General features: G+C 32.4%; 3 protein-coding genes across 4 annotated transcripts; all 3 read right to left on the reverse strand.

Moving 5' to 3' along the window:
* Positions 1-36: 36 nt before the first annotated feature.
* On the reverse strand, positions 37-2,078 carry LOC149743386 (uncharacterized). Its single transcript, XM_089875130.1, has 3 exons — positions 1,612-2,078; positions 845-1,007; positions 37-484 (listed from the first exon to the last, which is right to left on the reverse strand). Exons 1-3 carry the CDS (start codon positions 1,735-1,737, stop codon positions 402-404), a joined length of 372 nt encoding a protein of 123 aa, XP_089731256.1. The 5' UTR covers positions 1,738-2,078; the 3' UTR covers positions 37-401.
* A 3,709-nt stretch (positions 2,079-5,787) lies between these two features.
* LOC149743387 (sulfite oxidase-like) lies at positions 5,788-13,296 on the reverse strand. The gene is made up of 13 exons (XM_089874886.1): positions 13,120-13,296; positions 12,952-13,026; positions 12,787-12,895; positions 11,929-12,049; positions 11,537-11,667; positions 11,022-11,212; positions 10,412-10,606; positions 8,952-9,140; positions 8,290-8,476; positions 7,750-7,905; positions 7,405-7,521; positions 6,735-6,805; positions 5,788-6,668 (listed from the first exon to the last, which is right to left on the reverse strand). The coding sequence occupies exons 1-13, from the start codon at positions 13,179-13,181 to the stop codon at positions 6,620-6,622; spliced, it is 1,653 nt and encodes a 550-aa protein (XP_089731012.1). The 5' UTR covers positions 13,182-13,296; the 3' UTR covers positions 5,788-6,619.
* Positions 13,297-13,845: 549 nt separating this feature from the next.
* LOC149743388 (DNA polymerase delta subunit 3-like) lies at positions 13,846-18,687 on the reverse strand. 2 transcript variants are annotated; one of them, XM_089874900.1, is made up of 13 exons: positions 18,481-18,687; positions 18,356-18,411; positions 18,193-18,257; positions 17,826-18,012; positions 17,384-17,524; positions 17,179-17,243; positions 16,965-17,021; positions 16,524-16,619; positions 15,909-16,048; positions 15,447-15,529; positions 15,310-15,373; positions 14,841-14,986; positions 13,846-14,163 (listed from the first exon to the last, which is right to left on the reverse strand). In XM_089874900.1, exons 1-13 carry the CDS (start codon positions 18,553-18,555, stop codon positions 13,929-13,931), a joined length of 1,410 nt encoding a protein of 469 aa, XP_089731026.1. In that variant the 5' UTR covers positions 18,556-18,687; the 3' UTR covers positions 13,846-13,928. The 2 variants fall into 2 exon arrangements, with proteins under 2 accessions (XP_089731026.1, XP_089731033.1); XM_089874907.1 differs by lacking the exons at positions 18,356-18,411; positions 18,481-18,687 and having other exon boundaries at positions 18,179-18,237.
* Between the last annotated feature and the right edge of the window lie 287 nt (positions 18,688-18,974).

Here is an 18,974-nt window from a genome sequence, read left to right on the forward strand (position 1 = left end):
TGTCATCAAACAACATACTTTTAAAGCAATTGCAGATAAATCTCTGTTACAGTTTATTACAATATAATCCTTAGTAGCAGTTTATTCAGGACGTATCAAACAATTCTAGAATAATGATTGGTTATTGGCCCAGTTACAAAAGGAAAATTGCAAAATACAGTAGCTGTCCACACACACATTCACCATGCTGGGTTTATATATTATAAATTATGCTTGCCAAAAAGTTGTGAAATATGCTATTTAGGAAAAAAACAAAACAAATGGTTTACACAGTTATACTAAGAAGTGCAAATTGCACAATTTATCTCTTGGTTCAGCTGTAATTTACTAACGTAACACTTGTAATTTATTTGAAACATATACTGTCATTTTTTTCGGCAATTTTTGAAGGGTTGTTAAAATTACTGTAAAATTGCTGCGTGCATTGCTTTTTCCCATTCAAGCGACTCTGATTGCACTCCAGTAAAATAAATAATACCTTTCCCTGAAAGAAAAAAAAAAGTAAAAATCTGTTCTGCACATAGTGGTATAATTAAGTACAAATCCCAACTTAAAATAACTTAAAAAATTTGGCTTTTTATTTTGTCTTTTAAAAACCAAAACAAACTATTTATTTTATTTTTTTATTTCATTATTTTAGTTGAAGCAAACAGGTATAAACAAAGAAATAAAATAAATAAATCGTAACTATTGCATAACACTTTTGTAAATTTTTGAAACTTGTTTAATCGTTTGATATATTAACCTATATAAGAATACACCAGTTCCAGATAGGCATAAGTACAAAAAATTGATCTAACTTGATGGCAGAAAAACCCTGTTTAAACTACATATTTACACTTACAATCATTGCCTTCGAACATTCCTACAAGAAAACTGTCTTCTGACTTGTAACAGACTCGGTCTGCGATATTTTGGATAGCTCTCATTTTTTTCCCATTGTGCGTAATTGCTGGGATTCCAGTACCTTTGTCTCTTATTGTATCCATTGATTGAATCAATGCCGCCTATATTAAGTCAAATGGTTAACAAAGTTATTTGTAATAAGTTAAATGGTAAATGAAACTTTCATGTAACAGGGTGCCAACGGGTTAAATATATTTTTAACACAAAAAGCACAGTGTGCTAATCTAGTGATAATGAAACGACTTAAATCAGTTCTTTGATTAGGATTTTTATGTTTTTTTATATTTTTTTACCCCTTTAGGTCACAAAATATTTAAGTTAATTTTAGACCAGAACACCATATTTTTTAATTATACAGCAGACATCAGTGAGGGTGCTATTATATTCCCATCTGTAGGAGTCCCATAATTCCTAATGCATATGATAAGACTTAATATATCTGGTCCTTAGCTAAGCGTATTAGGTATATAGTAGGGTGGGGGAAGACGGGACACCTTAAAACATAATATCCAAATATCCTGATTGTGCTGCTTTAAACAAATAACAATGGTATGTGGGAGTCGGGGGGATACGTTTTTTCTTAGAATGTTCCTTGTTTACTACTAAATGGAACGAGAAAATCGAATGAAAAGGTTTCCCATTTTCCCCACCCAACCATACCTTATTTATAGCGTATACAAAGAATTATGTTTAAACTAGACTTACACAAGGTGCAAGCGATTTGTCACCGTGTTGACCACAAATGCTGTTTTTGAATATTAGACAAGAGTACTTGAAACCTGGAATTTTCGCGCATTGACGAGAAGCTGCTTCATCCCAAGGCAAAGCCATTCTTTAACGTTTAGTACGGTTTACGTGAAATAGTAAAAAGGGGTCTGGACAACTAAATATTGCACCTGTTTCAATAAAATAATTTTATTAGTCAAGCTGTTAGCTGTAGCGGGTCTACTAATAAACAGATAAAACTAAGTACAATTTGACACAAAATACTGGAATTCAGAATATATGCGATTTATTCGCACTTTAGCTGCTCCATAAAATGATTCCGCACATTAGTATGTGCAGACCGCTTTCTTCGCAGAGCTGTATGCCAAATAGATTAGATCAGCAGACAACGATACCAAACCCGCGCAGACAACGCTACCGACCGCGGGCAGACAAACTAAACAGAGAGCTCAACCCGGCACAGCCACTCCCAGTATGAATGAACGTTCTGTCAAAAAAGGTATTTCCTTCTCGTCTCGTCACGCACCATTGCGCTATCTTAGGTGATATCCACTCCCATGACGCATTTAAATCTACTTTTATATGCATTTTAAAACGCATTTCGAGTGTTTTATGTTTCTGTTAAGAACTATAACAAATTGAAAGCAATATTAAGTTTGTTAAAACGTTTAATTTTGATTTATACGACAAAAGTCGTAAACGTAAACGAAGTCGACCGAAGGCAGTACCGATCGTTTTCTAAGCAACTGAAACAAAATATAATTTTGGCGAAGCAGGTGAGAACAACAAAAATAAAAACGGTTAAACAAAACCTAGATTTTATGAAAATGGTCAAGTGTTTTTACATAACGCAGTCTTACGGTCATATCCGCTTAGATATGCAGGTATAAACAAACTTATTTAACATGTTCTCAAACCGGGATGTCAAACCATTCTAAACGAGACGCGACTTCCCGGTATAACCAGGAAATGACGTCACTGCTTCTGATGATACACTCATCCCGACAACTTTATTTGGCACATTAGTGGTTGTATATACCTTTTCTCCTTGCGGTTCTTTTTCGATTTTAAAAAACGTTTTTACGTCAGCAACTTTTGATTTATAGTACTGTGGGGTAACACGGCACACCTTAATTTAGCAGTTAATATCCAAATATTCTGACACTATTTTAAACAATTGATGACGGACTATGGGGGTCGTGAGGATACGGTTTTATAATTCTTTAAATGTTCTTTGTTTACTGTCAAATGGAACGAAAAATAAATAAATAGAAAAGGTGTCCCATCTTCTCCCACCCTACTTTACTTCTTTTTCTAATGTTGCATATCAATGGCAGTACAAACTATTATCCTAAATCAACGAAAATAAACGTCTTTAACTAAGGATGTTATTAAAATATGCGCTCTGCATGCTCATCTATTAAAGTTATTCTCCTTGTTGAAACAGCGCACCGTGTATAACGGTTTGAAGCCACGCATTTCCGTTTCAGGGTATTTGTGAGGAAGTATAGCATAAAAGTCTATAGAGCTGCATTTATTATTCATTCATATGAGTGTATTGACATTGCAAATATCGGTCAAACATTTTTATCCTCAATGACAAACATGCCGCCTATACTGCAAATATTTACAATGCCACAAATGAACAATATTTCTTGTTTGTACATATAGGCGTGTTCGGGAACTGACCATTTGACCAACTCAAATATGTCTTTAACAAACATTTTCCGCTTATAATGTAACAAGCTGAATGCCATTTTTTGCTCAGCTTGTCTGTACTTTTTACTACTAGCGGAAACTAAACTGTTCCGTGTAGGATTCAGCCAAAAAGTAAATATTCGTTCGCTTACCCCATATACAGTCAACCCCGCATAATCGGACAAGTTTGGCTTGGTCCCGATGTGGTCCGATTAAGCGGGGTTGACTGTAGTCGATTATAAGTCCAAAAATTTAGACTTAAAATATGACATTATGGTTGCAATTGTCACAACCACGTCGTTTTAAAAGATTATATAAATTTACGTGGCAAATAAAATGTATATAATAGGGTGGGGGAGATGGGACACCTTTTCATCCCATTTTTCACCTTTTCATCCCACAAACATTTAAATGATTATAAAACTGCATCCTTACGACTCCTATGGACTTTTGTTAATTGTTTAAAACACAATCAGGATATTTAAATATTATGTTCTAAATGTGTCCCATCTTCCTCCACTCTACTTTATATATATCATCAGTACAGCCAGTATTTTTTTGGGGATCACACATGTTGCAGAGTAATGTAAATATAACAACTTTTTAATTAGTTAAGGGTTCCATCTTTCCCCACTATATATTGTACCATTCAGATGAAATTGAAAAGAGTAGCTGCCTAGCGCCGGCATGCGGTTTCGATACATACATACTCTAACCGCTTTAAACGGCACTGGGGAAAACAACCAGAATTGGAATACAACGATTAAATGGGTAGTTATTTTAAAATGACTCTTACACAACACTGTTTAACTGGTTGGTTCATATTACTTTATTTCTAATTCCATATTTTCTGTACTTTTGGTTTGTGCCACGGAAAAAACGAGACATGCGTGACCATATAACGTCACATCAGGTAATGTGTCTTGAAAAAGTTGGAAAACCATCGCGTGCCTGGAAAATGGAAAACGTATTACATCGGTACAATAAATAAGTTAAAGCAACTTCTCGATTTTAACTGTAGCGGGTATAACTTGCTGTGTAAAAGAGGCAGTTTATGCGCAAAATTATCAAGGTAAGGATAATTAGCTGATGCGAGGCAATTTGACCAATCAGCCTCGAGGATTGGATAGCGCCCTGATTGTGACGTAACAAATTAAGTTCACAATGATTCACGACGTTTTTATAGTACCAGCGGGTATAAATGTGAAGAATTATTTTAAAATTCATGAATTTATATAGTAGGGTAAAGGAGATGGAACACCTTTTTGTTCTATTTTTTGTCTCATTTGGTAGTAAACAAAAAAATTAAAGATTTATAAAACTGTATCCTCACGACTCTCATATACCGTTGTTAATTGTTTAAAACACAATCAACATATTTGAATATTAGGTGCTGAAGGCGTCCTATATATCTTTACCCCCGAGTACTATATGTTTTGTTTTGATTTCGTTATGAGGTTAAAGACTAAATGAAATATTTAGGAATATATATTTACAGTAAAATCATGACAAAGAATAACAACATTAACTGTTTGACGAAAAATAATATATATAGTTATTATATTTACCAAAACGCCGCACATAGTCAACGGCCCTACGCGATCAGTTATATAGTAGCATGTTTCAAAGCTGGAACGCGTAGTCCTCGTTAGTATAGTGGTGAGTATCCCCGCCTGTCACGCGGGAGACCGGGGTTCGATTCCCCGACGGGGAGACGTTTTTAATCTTTTTCGTTTTAATATCAGATCCATCTTTTTTAAATCGATTATTTCTTGTGTTTTATGTTATATAAATTATGTCATTAACATTCCCGATTTTTTGTGTTTGGTGCAAACAGATCTAATAACAATAATATAGTACAGAGGGGAAGATGGTACACCATTTTACTTTATTTCTTGTCGCATTTGGTAGTAAAAAAAAAAAACTCAAAGAATTATAGATTCGTATTTTTACGACTCCCATAGACCGTTGTTAATTGTTTAAAACACGATCAGGATATTTAAAAAATGATGTGCTAAAGTGTCCCATCTTTCCCCACCCTATTATGATATTGGAAATACAGGGAGATATAAACCCACTTTAAAGCAGTAATTGTTCTACAAAGAGGACCATGTTATAAGTCTACAAAATTGTTTTTATCGGTTGCAGTTTAATTTTATCTCGGTAGCATAGCACTAGCAGTTTGAATAAATATTGAAAATTAACTTAAAAGTAGTAACGCTGCTATCGTTGTAGGCCTATGTGTCCTCGAACAAGACACTTAACGGCATTGCTCCAATCCAGTGGTCACTAATGGGTTTTGCAAATTATCAGCCATACAAAAAAAAATTTAAAAATAATCCCAAACTAACATACACGGTAACTCGTAAGCTGACACAAAGTGTATGAATACCAGTGGTTTAACGACTGTCGTTTTCCCGCTACGCGAGGATAAAGCAAGTAACATTCACTCAATCATTCATAAGTCACCAACTTTTATAATTTTAAATATACACAACAGAATATTAACTTTCACCTGGAAAACTTCATTAACACAACGCAGATGTGGTGCAGGGAAATAAAAGGGATTAAAAACCAACTTTAGAATTTGTGGGGTTAACAATTTTTAAAACGGTTTAATGCAAAAGGAAGAAGTGATACTTTGTATAGATATGATACCACTACAAACTAATCAATCTCAATCAGTTAAGTTATTCCAACTATAAAATCTGAAATGTGCGTGTAGTACCTATAATGAAACGGAAGACTACAACAAAAATATTGGTAAAAAGAACTTCATAAAACTGTAAGAGGCAAAATTATTATGCGTATTCAGTAACCACGAATGGTAGTCACTTTTAGCATAAGATGTGAAGGTAAAACATTACTTTATATAGACAAATTCAGAATTAAAAATGCGCTAAAAATTACCCTTTTATCTTCGTGTATGGGATCATGTATCAACCACATATTCGATATTGTCAGCATAAAAATCCAGAATTTATATATAGTAGGGTGGGAGATAGAACAACTTTTCATTCTATTTTCTCATCTCATTTGGTGGTAAACACAGAACATTCAAAGAATATTAAAACCGTATCCTCATGACTCCCATAAACTGTTGTTAATTGTTTTAAAACACGATCAAGATATTATGTGCTAAAGCTGTCCCCTCTTCCCCCCACCTTACTATAATATAATAATAATTGGGTCCTGCAGAAAAATTGAGTCAGATATGAATAAAATACAAAAGAAGATAGTAGTATTTTACAACTCGTAAGTGGAACTTAAATTAAAAAGTTATTTCTCTTCATTCGTCCTCGTCAGCAACAGTCACCTTAACCCGGTGCCAAGCGTTTCTGAAATAAAAACAAACAATGTCAAAGTTAAAAAAAACAATATTTTAAACAGAAAAGGTAACTTACGTTAAAAATCCACGCAAATTCCAGATTGGACCAATCCATTCTGGCTGGCAGTTGTAAGATGAATCGATTGCCTGAATTTGAAATAAATATTTAACATCACAAAAAAGCGGATTAAAATAATGGTTTGGGTGTTGTTTCATTATAATAGTAAGAGAATGTTTTGTTTCTGCATTCAAAGCTCGAAAATGCTGTTTGATTCTATCTTCTAGCTTTGCAACATTTTTTGTCTGTTATCAATATCGCTGCTATGTAATTGTGTAAGTGCTATTATGTTTCACTATGATACTGTCTGTGTATCTGCATGACTATTTTGTTCTATGTGAATGGGGACATGCCATGGGACCTAAGATTTAGACCAGAGTTGACCCATTACCCCAACATCCAGGGTGCTACCTCTTTTTCTGTATGACAAGGAATTGGTACATCCAACTACATTGCAAAAGCAATTAACCTGTTTAGGACCAAATGGTAGCAGTATCGAGCATTGAACCCCTTACCCTTTAGTTTCAGGCACATGAAACTGTTCTACTACACCTAAGATCTGATTTTTTAGGCAAACTCTTCACTTCATGTAAAAAAAGTTAACCAGTATCTTTCATACCCATTTTGATATCTTCTCTTCAACAAAAAAAAAAACAGAAACACAACTCCAATAAACTACATGACTTACTTTGCACGTTATTTCTGTTTGGCCAGTTTTAACTGGAACCTCAGCCCTCCATAATGTCCACGACCAACAGTGAGACGAATCATCAGCATTTGGTTCATCCTTGGTCAAAGTAGCTTCCTAGATAATGGATGTAAAATGCTTTATTCTTGAGTGGCCTTATATGTTACTTTGTGGCCTAATTGTGAGGGAATATTTTTGGGGACTTTTTAATTTTTGTTATGTGTGGCTACATTTTATATACACATACTATTCTATTTGGGTGGGCCCCACAGTGTCACATGCCATGTGACCTAGGATTTTTGCCAGATTTGACCCATACCCCAACGCCCATCTATATTCACTCACCTTCCATGTTTTACCCCCATCCGGAGATACGTCGACCCTGATAATGCCGCGACCCCCGCCACTCCAAGCATAACCTTTGACCTCTACCATGCCATCCTCTGGGTCAACAATGGTGTTTGCTTTGGGAACGGAAATGGCGGATATTACAGGCATTTCCTGAACAACAATAAAAGCAAATAAAATCTCACAGAAAAGTTTAAACATTTTAGTTTAATATTTAATGATACTTTTGTACTGTTAAGTGTCATTTATCCTGAAAAATGGAACTGGTATAGGACGATAAAATGTCTGTATACAAATAAATGCTCAAATAGGATTGCGTCATCAAAAAATGAGTAGCGGTATAATGTATGAAACAAAACACCCGTGTAAAAGTACTGTCCTTTTCCCATCATGCGAGGGTTAATAAGTTAGAATTCTTTCTTTTTCTTTTAAGCGCTATTTAATACAACAGTATATCTATTTAATGCACCAGTGTTTTCAATGTGTTTTAGGTTTTAAATGTCAGAAAGAAACATTTTATATTTTAATCCCAATTACTTGAATAGATGGCGTATTTTTGTAGTCGGCTGTTTCAAACGTTGTACTTGGTGAGAAACCTTTATAATCATTCATCTGCCAGTGAGAAGTGCTTTCTTCTGCCCCAACAGTAACTTGACTTAACCATTTAACATTGCGTGCCCCTACATAACCAGGTACAATTGCTCTTACTGGATATCCATGGTCTCTGTTGAAAAAAAAGGACACCTTTAGCTCATATTTCCAAATATCCTGATCATGTTTTAAACAATTAACAACGGTATATGTGAGTCCTGAGGATACCGCTTTATAATTCTTTGAATGTTCTTTGTTTACTACCAAATGGAGTGAGAAATAGAAGGGAGGCCATCTTTCCCAACCATACCATACATTTATTAAAATTGGGTGTAGGCATGGTTTTAGGTGTTTAAAACTGCTTTTAAATATTCTGTTACTTCTGCTACCAGGCATAATGTAAATAATCTTTTAGCAGCTCGTCTGGTATAAAAAAAAACGTCTTGTATTTCCGACGCTTTATCCTCAATCGGCCAAGACCAAAATTTGTTAAAAAAGATAGCACTGCCATCCAGAAAGACTGCAAAAAATATGACAGACTAAAACGTCGGAGATACACTATAATTATAAATATTAAAAGGTTATTCAAAAAATCCCATAAGAAATACCTTGGAATATCCACCCCATTCATTTTGTAAGCAAGAATTACATCTCCATCAGGACTCATTACTTTTTGCTTTGGTATGGAAGCTCCGTATGATGTGTTAGTAACATCTTCATCATTTCCATTGAAATGAATATGTTTGATTGCCTTATCTTCCACATTATAACCAGCGTGAAGCAGAATGTCTCTTACTCTGTTAACAGTAAAAAAAAAAATAGTTATCTCTTAGGCTTAGAAAACAATTTTTTTTATATCTTTTTGAAATAAAAATTATATCTCTTCAAAAAAAATACATTTTATGTATATATTTCTTCCAAAAAACAATTATATATTTATGCAGAAAAAAAAAAATATTTAATTTCTTTAAAAAAATGTTTCATATATCTTCAAACCGATATTAAAGATCATATTATTAAAAAAAAACAAAGAGAAGGAAATCAACAGCAAAACAACAGTTGTTAAAACAGGCTATGTCGCTATAAATAAAAAGTGTGGGAAAAAGTGTGGGAAAAAGTGTTGGTTAAAAATCTGGCTGTTGCAGCCAAGTTAAAAACTGATGTTTAATGTTTATATATTATAATTACCTTTGAAGTTACATATGTAATAACTTGTAAACAAACACAAGGTGTGTTAAACAAAACACCCATGTTACAAGAAATGTCAGAGTATTTTGAATGTGTTTTTAGTCATTTCGTTAATCATATTAAATTATTTTACACAAATTTTAAAAATAGTTCGAATCGTAGTTAAAAAATGGTCTTGTCATAAAATAAAGTAAATAGTAACAAAAATTGATATAAACATGTGGACATGAGTGACATGATATGTATTTATCATGTAAGAGTCGATATTACTCTATTCCGATAAAGCTGATTGAAAAATAAAAAAGGGAATTAACTTGTTCAATATTAGTACTGTTTAAGTAAAAAGCAGAGTAAATATCGATCATCTGTTTGCATAGCACACAATAGGAGTGTGGTCAAACATGTTGGAACGAATATGCAAACACATTTAATTGTTTCAGACAACACCTTCAACAAGTTAAAGTGTTTGATCAGATGAAACAGGTGTGATATCATGGTTGAGTTTTATTGATTTTGATATACAGTATCCTCTTACATTAACTTGGGAATTAAAAATGTCTGTTTTATTGTATAGGCTCATCTGACTATGTAAACATGATGTTAAACTGATTAGGATTTTTGGAAAAATGTAAAATTAAACTAGAATAATATAAAGAAACTACAAATTTTTTAAAATAAATATACATAGTATTGTGGGGTAAGATGGGATACAGTTAGCACCTAAATTCCATATTTACTAATCATGTTTTAGACAATTAAAAATGTTTGTTTTTAAGAGTTGCCTAAATCTGTAAATATTCTTTGTTTACTACTAAATGGTACAGTAAATAAAAAACATGTTCCATATTGCCCCACCCTACTATACAGTGTACATAAATACCTGACTCCTGTCCACCGAGCCGTACCAATAGCACACGGGCCCCAACTTAAACCTTTTACAGTTTTGAATTCAGACATCTCCTCACGACGGTTGCCAGCGCATTGAATTGTTGTTGTTATGGTAACCGGCTTGAACTTGGTTTTAAGATCATTCAAACTAAACTCCAGATGAGTGTCACCTACGTCCACTTTTAACCTATCATACGAAATGTTTTAGTGTTAGTTTGCACAGTAAAAAAAGGATCATGTAGAATTATATGTCATATGAACAAGGGTTGAATGCAACACAATTAATATTTTGCAACACATAAACTATTATCATTATCAATGCAAAATTTGTATCTTGTCAAATGCTAACAGGTTAAAAAACAATGCAGTTTTGTTTTGGATGAGGTAACATATGGACATTTTAAAACATTAAAAAAAACAAGGTACCATTTTATGCCGACGAAAGCATGAACATTTTTTCCTGTCACATTATTAGCTCTTATTTGGGAAATAGACTGATCATTACATTTACACTATCACTTGTGTATAGAGTTTATTTGGCTATGCATACTGATATGTAAAATTTGCAAAGTTAAATAATTCTCAAAGCTATATATGTTTACCTGTACGTTTCAGGATCAATGTCGGGTACAGGAAGATGGTTACGAACATAGAATAAATCATTAGGTGTGATGTAGGAATCTGTAAGTAACTCAAGTGGGGGTTCTGCATTGAAAGGCTTTTTTGAATTGATTCGAAATACTGGGAGGCGTGCGGGTTCTTTTGCGAAAGGGTCATTCAAGTCAATAGGTTTCTGAAAAATTTCAATAAAAAAAAATTTGTTAAAAAATTTAGTAAAAAATATTTGTTATAAAAAATTAGTAAAAAAATATTTTAGTAAAAAAATGTTGGAATATGCAGGTTTATGCAAAACTAAGATATAAAATTAACAATGATTATTAGATATGACAAGGCAAATCTGGCCTAAATTCTAGTTTCTCAAGGACTTCACCCATATAGAATAAAAGATTTTTAAATGAATATATGTTATATATATATTTTATAACAGAAAATCACAAATCAATGTTAACTTTTAACTTTGCATGATGCATCTATATAAAAACTTGTAACAACATGCCTGGTCCTCTGGAGATAGAATGCCAATTTTATATTGCTCTAGTATTTCCAAAACCTCTTCGGATTTATGTACAGCATACATGTTCCAAAATGAATCAATTGGCCCCCCTGAAGCTAATAAGATCTTTTCCCCTGTGATAAAATTGATATATTTACTCCCTTTTAGAAGGAAAACAATCTATATAACGTTTTTAATACATAACAAATTTAGTTACATTTTGATAAATCTGTAACACATTTGTTTAAATTTTGATAAAAAACGAAGCAATTCAATAAAAAAATGATATAGGTTTATTTGCATAGTTAAATACTTTGATTAAAATATCCTACTTACTTTAAAATATAACACACTTGATAAAAAACTATTATTCTATTTTGATTTGTCATTCTTACCTCCTGGGTGTGAGTCTACGAACTCTGTGATGTCATAAACACCATCTTTATAAGATACCCATATGCCATTGTCTTTTGTTGTGTGTTTCATAATCTCTTGTGATGAATAGACTGGGAATGACTAAAACACACACAAAAAAACAATATTAAAAAAATACACATTTTTATTTATCTCTTCGAAAACAATAGCGAAGATCATAGTCTTTAAAAAAACGAATAGAACAACAGCAAAAACAACTGTTGTTAAAACACGCTGGGTAAAATGTGTGGGAAAGAGTGTCAATTAAAAATGGCTGTTGCACATAAAATGAAAACAAGCAAAGTGCCACATCACTAAGAAAGGTCAATCGGTAATGTTGATATTTGTTTAAGGTAAATGGAAATGTAAGAAGTACCGGCTACCGAACTAAACAAACACTTAACATGCTCTGTGCAAATATAAGTGATTGACAACGGACAAATCAAATATCCTAGACACGAATGTGCCAGACTTTTTCGTACTGTTCACTAGAGTTATTAAATTAATTAAATAAGAATTAATGACATGTTCCAAGCAACAAAGTAAATGCTAATGTGGTTTATCTCCAAGGACAAAATACTCTGAATGTCAAGTTTACTTTTTGTATGAAAGTGTCTTATTAATTTGCTGTAATTATAATTAAATTGGTGATGTTATTATTAAGATTAAAACAAACATTTGCTACATTTAATTATAAACCAAAAAGCTGTGGAACAAGTAAATTTCTACAATATTCTTTGACAATCACGCACATATAGTATTTTATATAACAAATTTACTAAATCAGTTACAAAATTTGTTTTCAATTTGTTTTCATACTGCCATATACAAACAAATACCTTTGCATTAGCTGTATGCGCTTGCAAGTTTTCTGATTCTCCATCATTTGCATATTTCTGGTATGAAATATACGCTGCAAGAGAACTAAATGAAGCTCCAGTAAGATACCTGAAGAAGAATATTTTAATTTACACGTTTTCTTCTTGATATATAATTAACACGACCTTATCCGTTTTCTGTTTTTGTTGTTCTGGTGTTCCCATGACCTGCCTTTACTGTAGTAGCGTGAGCACACGCATCTGCAGAGTATATTATTTAGTGCAGTTTTAAACTACTGCCTAATATTATGCGTTCCATATTGAATAAAACTGATTTAGTGAAATTGAACTTACCGGACAGCACAACATGACGTACTGCTAGAAAGTAATCGAACTGCTTTTGATAATGAAGACATGATTGAAAATCGTGTGCGCTGTCTACGATATACACAGATCTACCAGCTCGTTACAAAATGCAGCGTTATGTAACGTTATATAATAGGGGAGTAGTCTGTAACGTCATATAAAATGGGATTAACGCTCCGGACAACCAGCTTGGCGCATAGCGATAAAACTAAAACCCGTTGCCTATGTACGCGTATATTTTTATGAGCATATAAAAGCCTTGAACTTAGGGTAGGGTATGTCGTTACTCGCTCTCTCTTGATGCAACCATATATTAGTATCGCCATAACCGCGTATACAAAATTCCACTTTTATTGGGGTAAACGGCCTCAAATTCAGTCATTGAACTTGTGAATCGAACAGCTATTAAAACTTTAACTGCCGCACTGACATGTACTGGTTTTGTAACAATTTCAAGGTAATAGCTTTGGTAACAAACGTCTGCAATATCCAAGCTAGTCTGCCACTGCAGCGTTTTGCAAAACTTTCGTTTTTTTCCCTTTGTGACAAACATGAAACTTAATACCTCCAACAAACGCCAACTAAGCAAATACTTTAAATTTTGGGAGTGTTTCAAAAAATAACATTGCTACCTTTCACGGAAACATTTGCAGAAGCAAACATTATAAAAACTGTACATAATTTGAAAGATTGAGACTTACTGCACAGTCTGCCTAACGTGTAAGATCACTGTAATACAAAAAATGACAGAAAATTTAACATTGATTTTGTGAATGAATAAACAAACAAGTTCTTCACTACTTTTTAGAAAAGAAACCCATTAAAGAGGATTGTTTTGACTTTTTCAGTGATGACTTTTCAGCAACAGGAGAAACTTTTTTTTGAACTTTAGGTTCATCTGTTTGTTTAGCAACTTTTTTATCATCCGAATCTCTTTTATCGTAATCATTATCACTGCATGCCTCTTCAACCCACTCCTTCTCAGTCAACATGGATCCATCGGCATCAACAAATGTCTTTGATTTTAATACCCTGATAAAAGGTTAAGAGATAAATATGATTAATAATTGCTAGAAAAAGAATATCTTTAGAAGTCAACATATGTTAGGGTAAATTTGTAGGTCAAGATTTATTTTTTAATTGAGGATATATTTATAAGTGGGAATTATTTATGAACGAAGATATATTTATATTTGTCATTTGTTTTATTTAAATATTCACTTTAATTTAATGTAGATTGATTCATCCAATCTAGTTTTTAAAGCTTACTTATGTAACGTAAGGATTTACTACTGATTTACATATACTGCAAGACTGATAAATACTTGTAAAGATTGTAAAAAGCAGCTACAATCTGAAAAACCTAAACAAATATCTAAATCGACTACTACTTAAAGTTTACTTATGCGACATAATTTACTTACTATATCATACAAATTTACTTATGAATAGATTTAATATGGTTGTAACACCTAAAGATTGCAAAAAGCAACTACAATCTGAATAACCTGAACAGATATCTAAATAAATAGACTACTTTTTAAAGTTTTCTTTTGCAACTTAAAGATTTATTTCTAGTGCAATATATAGACTTACTCATAAATAGGGATAAATATTGTAACACCTAAAGATTGTAAAGCAACTACAATCTGAATAACCTACACAAATATCTAAATCAAATTTAACACAGAAAAAAAACGGCCACACACCTTCTTTTGCAAGGATTTTTTTCACCAACTTTAATACAGCTCCTGGAGGGTTTAGGTAAGGGGGGAGGTGATGCTGGGATGATGTCAGGACTTCCTTCCTCTTCTTCTTCTTCCATAGCTTCATCCTCACTAGAAGATGAGAATTCCTAAACATAATATTTTAAAGTTAATTTTTGGGACAATTTTTTTTAATTAAAAAATTACAATACATATTCGGACATACTAATACAAGTTCTATGATTTCTTTTCAAATTAAAATCCAATTAAATTTTATGTAAATATTCTTACAATTATCATGAATTAAAAAGACAGTATTTTACTTTTTATATGTCCTTTTTTTTTAAACAAAAACAATCTAATTTAACTTAAAAATGTTCATTTGAATTTCCATACATACCATAATTTACAACCACAAAATATTACAGATTAGGACAACTAGTATATTGCAATAAAAAACAATTATACAAACCTGAATTCTCCTTCTCTTTTTAGCTGGGAGCTCTTCAGAATTTGTTCTGCTTTGTTTTTTTGAGCTAAAACACAAAAAAAGTTTTTATTTTACTTATTTTATTTAAATTTAGCAAGGGAAAACTGGGGAATACTTACCCAGAATTTTTCTTTATCTTTTGCTTGCTAGTGCTTTTCTTTGACTTTTCTGGTTCAGGTTTCTTTACAATTTCATTCTGTTCCTGAGAAACAAATTTATTTGTTGCCCATGAAACATTTTTTCATAGTTTTCATCCACTTTTATTTAATTGAGCACAAGAGTTAGGAATTTTGACAGTGTAAGCTTACATATGGTATATTGTTAGCTATAGTAAATAAAATTATGGACATTAGGTTGTGCCATGTATCCTAATCTAGCCACCATTTCAGAACTTCTGAAAATGCCCTGTCTACCCCCCCCCAAAAAAGAAGTTACATACTTTGTAGCTTGTAGGGGGACACAAGGTGTATGAAACAGAACACCAGTGTTACAACAACTGTCATTGCCTTGTCACATGAGGATAAACAGTTACATTTATTCAATTATAAACATTATACACCAAAAATAATGGCAGAAATTACTTGTTCCACTTTTACTTTGGGCGATTCAAAATCATCATTAATATCTAAGCTTGGTTCTTCTGCAAGAGGGGGTGTCGCTTCTTTTTTAATTTGTGCACTGGGTTTGGAACTTTTGGATTCAGCAAAAAGATCTCCTTTGCCTGGATAGAAAAACCAACGACTACAGAAATGAAACATTTTAAAATAAATAGGATGTCAAAATTCTGTGCTTTGGCACAGTGGTTAAGTACGCCTTTTAAGTCCAGAGGTTACTGGTTCGAGGCTCGATGCTGCTACCATTGTGGGCGTATGTGTGAAATGTGTCATTGGGCAAGACATTTAACGGTAATTTCTGCAACCCATATACAATACAAACATTAAAATAAAATTATCAACAAAAGTTTCATAGCTGGTAACTGGTAAGCGAGCATAAGGTGTGTGAAACAAAACAACCGTGTTATAACTACTTCCATTGCTGCAGCATGCAAGAATAAATAAAGTAATAAACTACAGTCATTTTTCATATTCTGCCTATTATCAGTAATGTTTTTTTTTGCAATTTACATACACCTTTAAACATTAAATTAAAGTTAAAACATAAACAACTATAAATCTGTAATAATATACTATCTTCACCTTTTGTCATAAAACTTTGCATGTGAGATTTTGACTTTTTGTTGGTTGTTGAAACACTTGGTTTACTCTGAACAGGTTTCTCATTTTTTGTTTGTTCTAATTACAACACTTAAAATTAGTATAACTAAGCCTGAACTTTATATATAGTATTGTGGGGTAAGATGGGACACTTGACTTGACATCCAAATATCCTGATTGTGTTTTAAACAATTAACAACGATCTATGGGAGTCGCAAACTCTTTCATTGTTTACTACCAAATGGGATGGGAAAATAAAATGAAATAAAATTTGTAACAGAACATGAATATTACTGTAAAACACACAAATTTAAAAGAGTTTTTTAAATTACAATAATAAATATATAGTATTTTATAATAGTTTGTTTAATTTAATACCATTTTCTAAAAAATGAAATAATTTATTAATCTAATAACAATAACCTTTTTTTATTTCAACTTGTTCAGCAGGTTTCACGATTTTCGTTCCATTTGCAATTACTGAAATTATTCAAAACAAATACGAAACATTAATATCACAATAGCATCACATGCTTGTTTACCTTGTGTTTTTTTATTAAAATACATAGAGTAAATAAGAAAAAAACTTGATCTAAAATACTATTCTGTTTATAATAATTGTAATAGAACTTTTCACCTTTGCTTGATGATGTTCCGAACATATTGTTGATGCCTGTCTTGCTGGACTTTGGACTGATTTTCCTGTAAATAATTTTAAAAAATCAAAATGAAAATTAGGTAATACACACTTGACCTGGGCACTTACTTATAAACTAAACATAGGCCCTACTTTACACAACTATATTTTACAGTGGTCACAGAAATCATAACAAGTGTCTCACTTGGATTTTTGTTGCGTTGTTTCATGTTTTATGGTGTTTTCGCTTTCGTTAGCAGCAGCTGTTGTAGCCAACGCAGTTCGCGCTTGGTTGATTTCATCATCCGTTAAAGCAGTTGACCCATTGAACCTTACCGACCCATAACTATGACATCACAAACAAAGGTTACAAACAATATAGAAAAAATTATATGAATGAATACAACTTATTCTTCCTCGCATGGGAGCAACCACAGTCATTATAACACGGGTGTTCTGTTTCATACACCATGCGCCTGCTTACAAGTTACCGTGTTAGTAATAGTAATAATGCAGGTTATTTTTATATATTTTTTGCAGTGTATGGTTAACAATTTAGACAACTCATAAGTGATCACTGGGTTAGAGCAATTGCCGTTAGTAAATAACTATATATGCATCATTTTCATACATATTTCTAAATATACCTGCCACATTTGTACAATAATTTCTTTGTCATTTCGTAATCTGCTGCATAAAGAGCACTCGGATCAGTCAACTTTGACTTTTGTACACTGTAGGGTTCACAACTGAAAACTTTATGCATTTTTGATTTTGCATTTTCAAGCTGACTGTCCTGGACAAGCACAACTCGAATCCCTGTTTTTGTCCTTCCTGTAAACAAGAAAACATCATTTTTATTGCCAGTCACCTTTATTAACTAATCAATGCACCAAAGCATGATTAAATGTACATTCTGTGTTGCACAAAGCACCATTACATAAATATATAATAATCAAGAAATGTAAATTACAATAGTAAAAAACACATTTGCCTGTACCTTCTATATTTTACCTGTTACACAATAAATGATAGAAACATTGTTTTTCTCTGCATTTTTTGAATACAATTTTAGCAACCTGAAATTTAAAATCTGGTATTAAAAACACTACAACAGTATTATATAAATACAACAGTATATCAGTATTATATAAATGTTATGAACTAAATTTCTTACTCTTTCGATTTGGAGGCAGAAATGGCAAGTTCCTGGCTCAAGCACTTATAGGTTACCTGTAAGAAAATCAATAAATAACAGTGCTCACAAAAAATTAATCGTTTAATGTCCAATATAAGACTCACGATTTTTTTGTCATCTTCAACTAGTTCATCCAGCGTACACAAGTACATGTCCATGTCATGTTCGCTCCCATGCATTTTGCTGTGTTGTCTACAAAAAGTTTAACTTTTTTAAAGCTTTATAGTCTCCAGGTAAAACAAAACATATACAGTTTCAATGTAAAATTATTTTCGCGGGAAAATTGGTTTTATAATGCAGTGTTGCCAAATTTAATTTGGTAAACCAAAAAGTAATAGCAGTGGTTACGCAAAATGACTTTTTATAGTTTTAAAGATAAGTAATTATTGTATGTAAATTTTAACAACATTTAGTATTTTGAAAGATCACCCCTTTTCGAAGATTTTAGTTGATATTTTGTGCATATTGTGCAACATAATAAAATAGGTGCTTCCCCTAAGCTGGTAGTCGATTTTGCAAACAACTTTTATCTGGGGGGTAACTTACGAGTTACCACGTTCGTAACTTTGTGAATTTTAATTTTTCCCTTTTTTGTTTC

The sequence above is a fragment of the Ciona robusta genome, chromosome 1 (assembly GCF_009617815.1).
Source record: "Ciona robusta chromosome 1, ASM961781v2".
In the NCBI taxonomy this organism is placed as follows: Eukaryota; Metazoa; Chordata; class Ascidiacea; order Phlebobranchia; family Cionidae; genus Ciona; species Ciona robusta.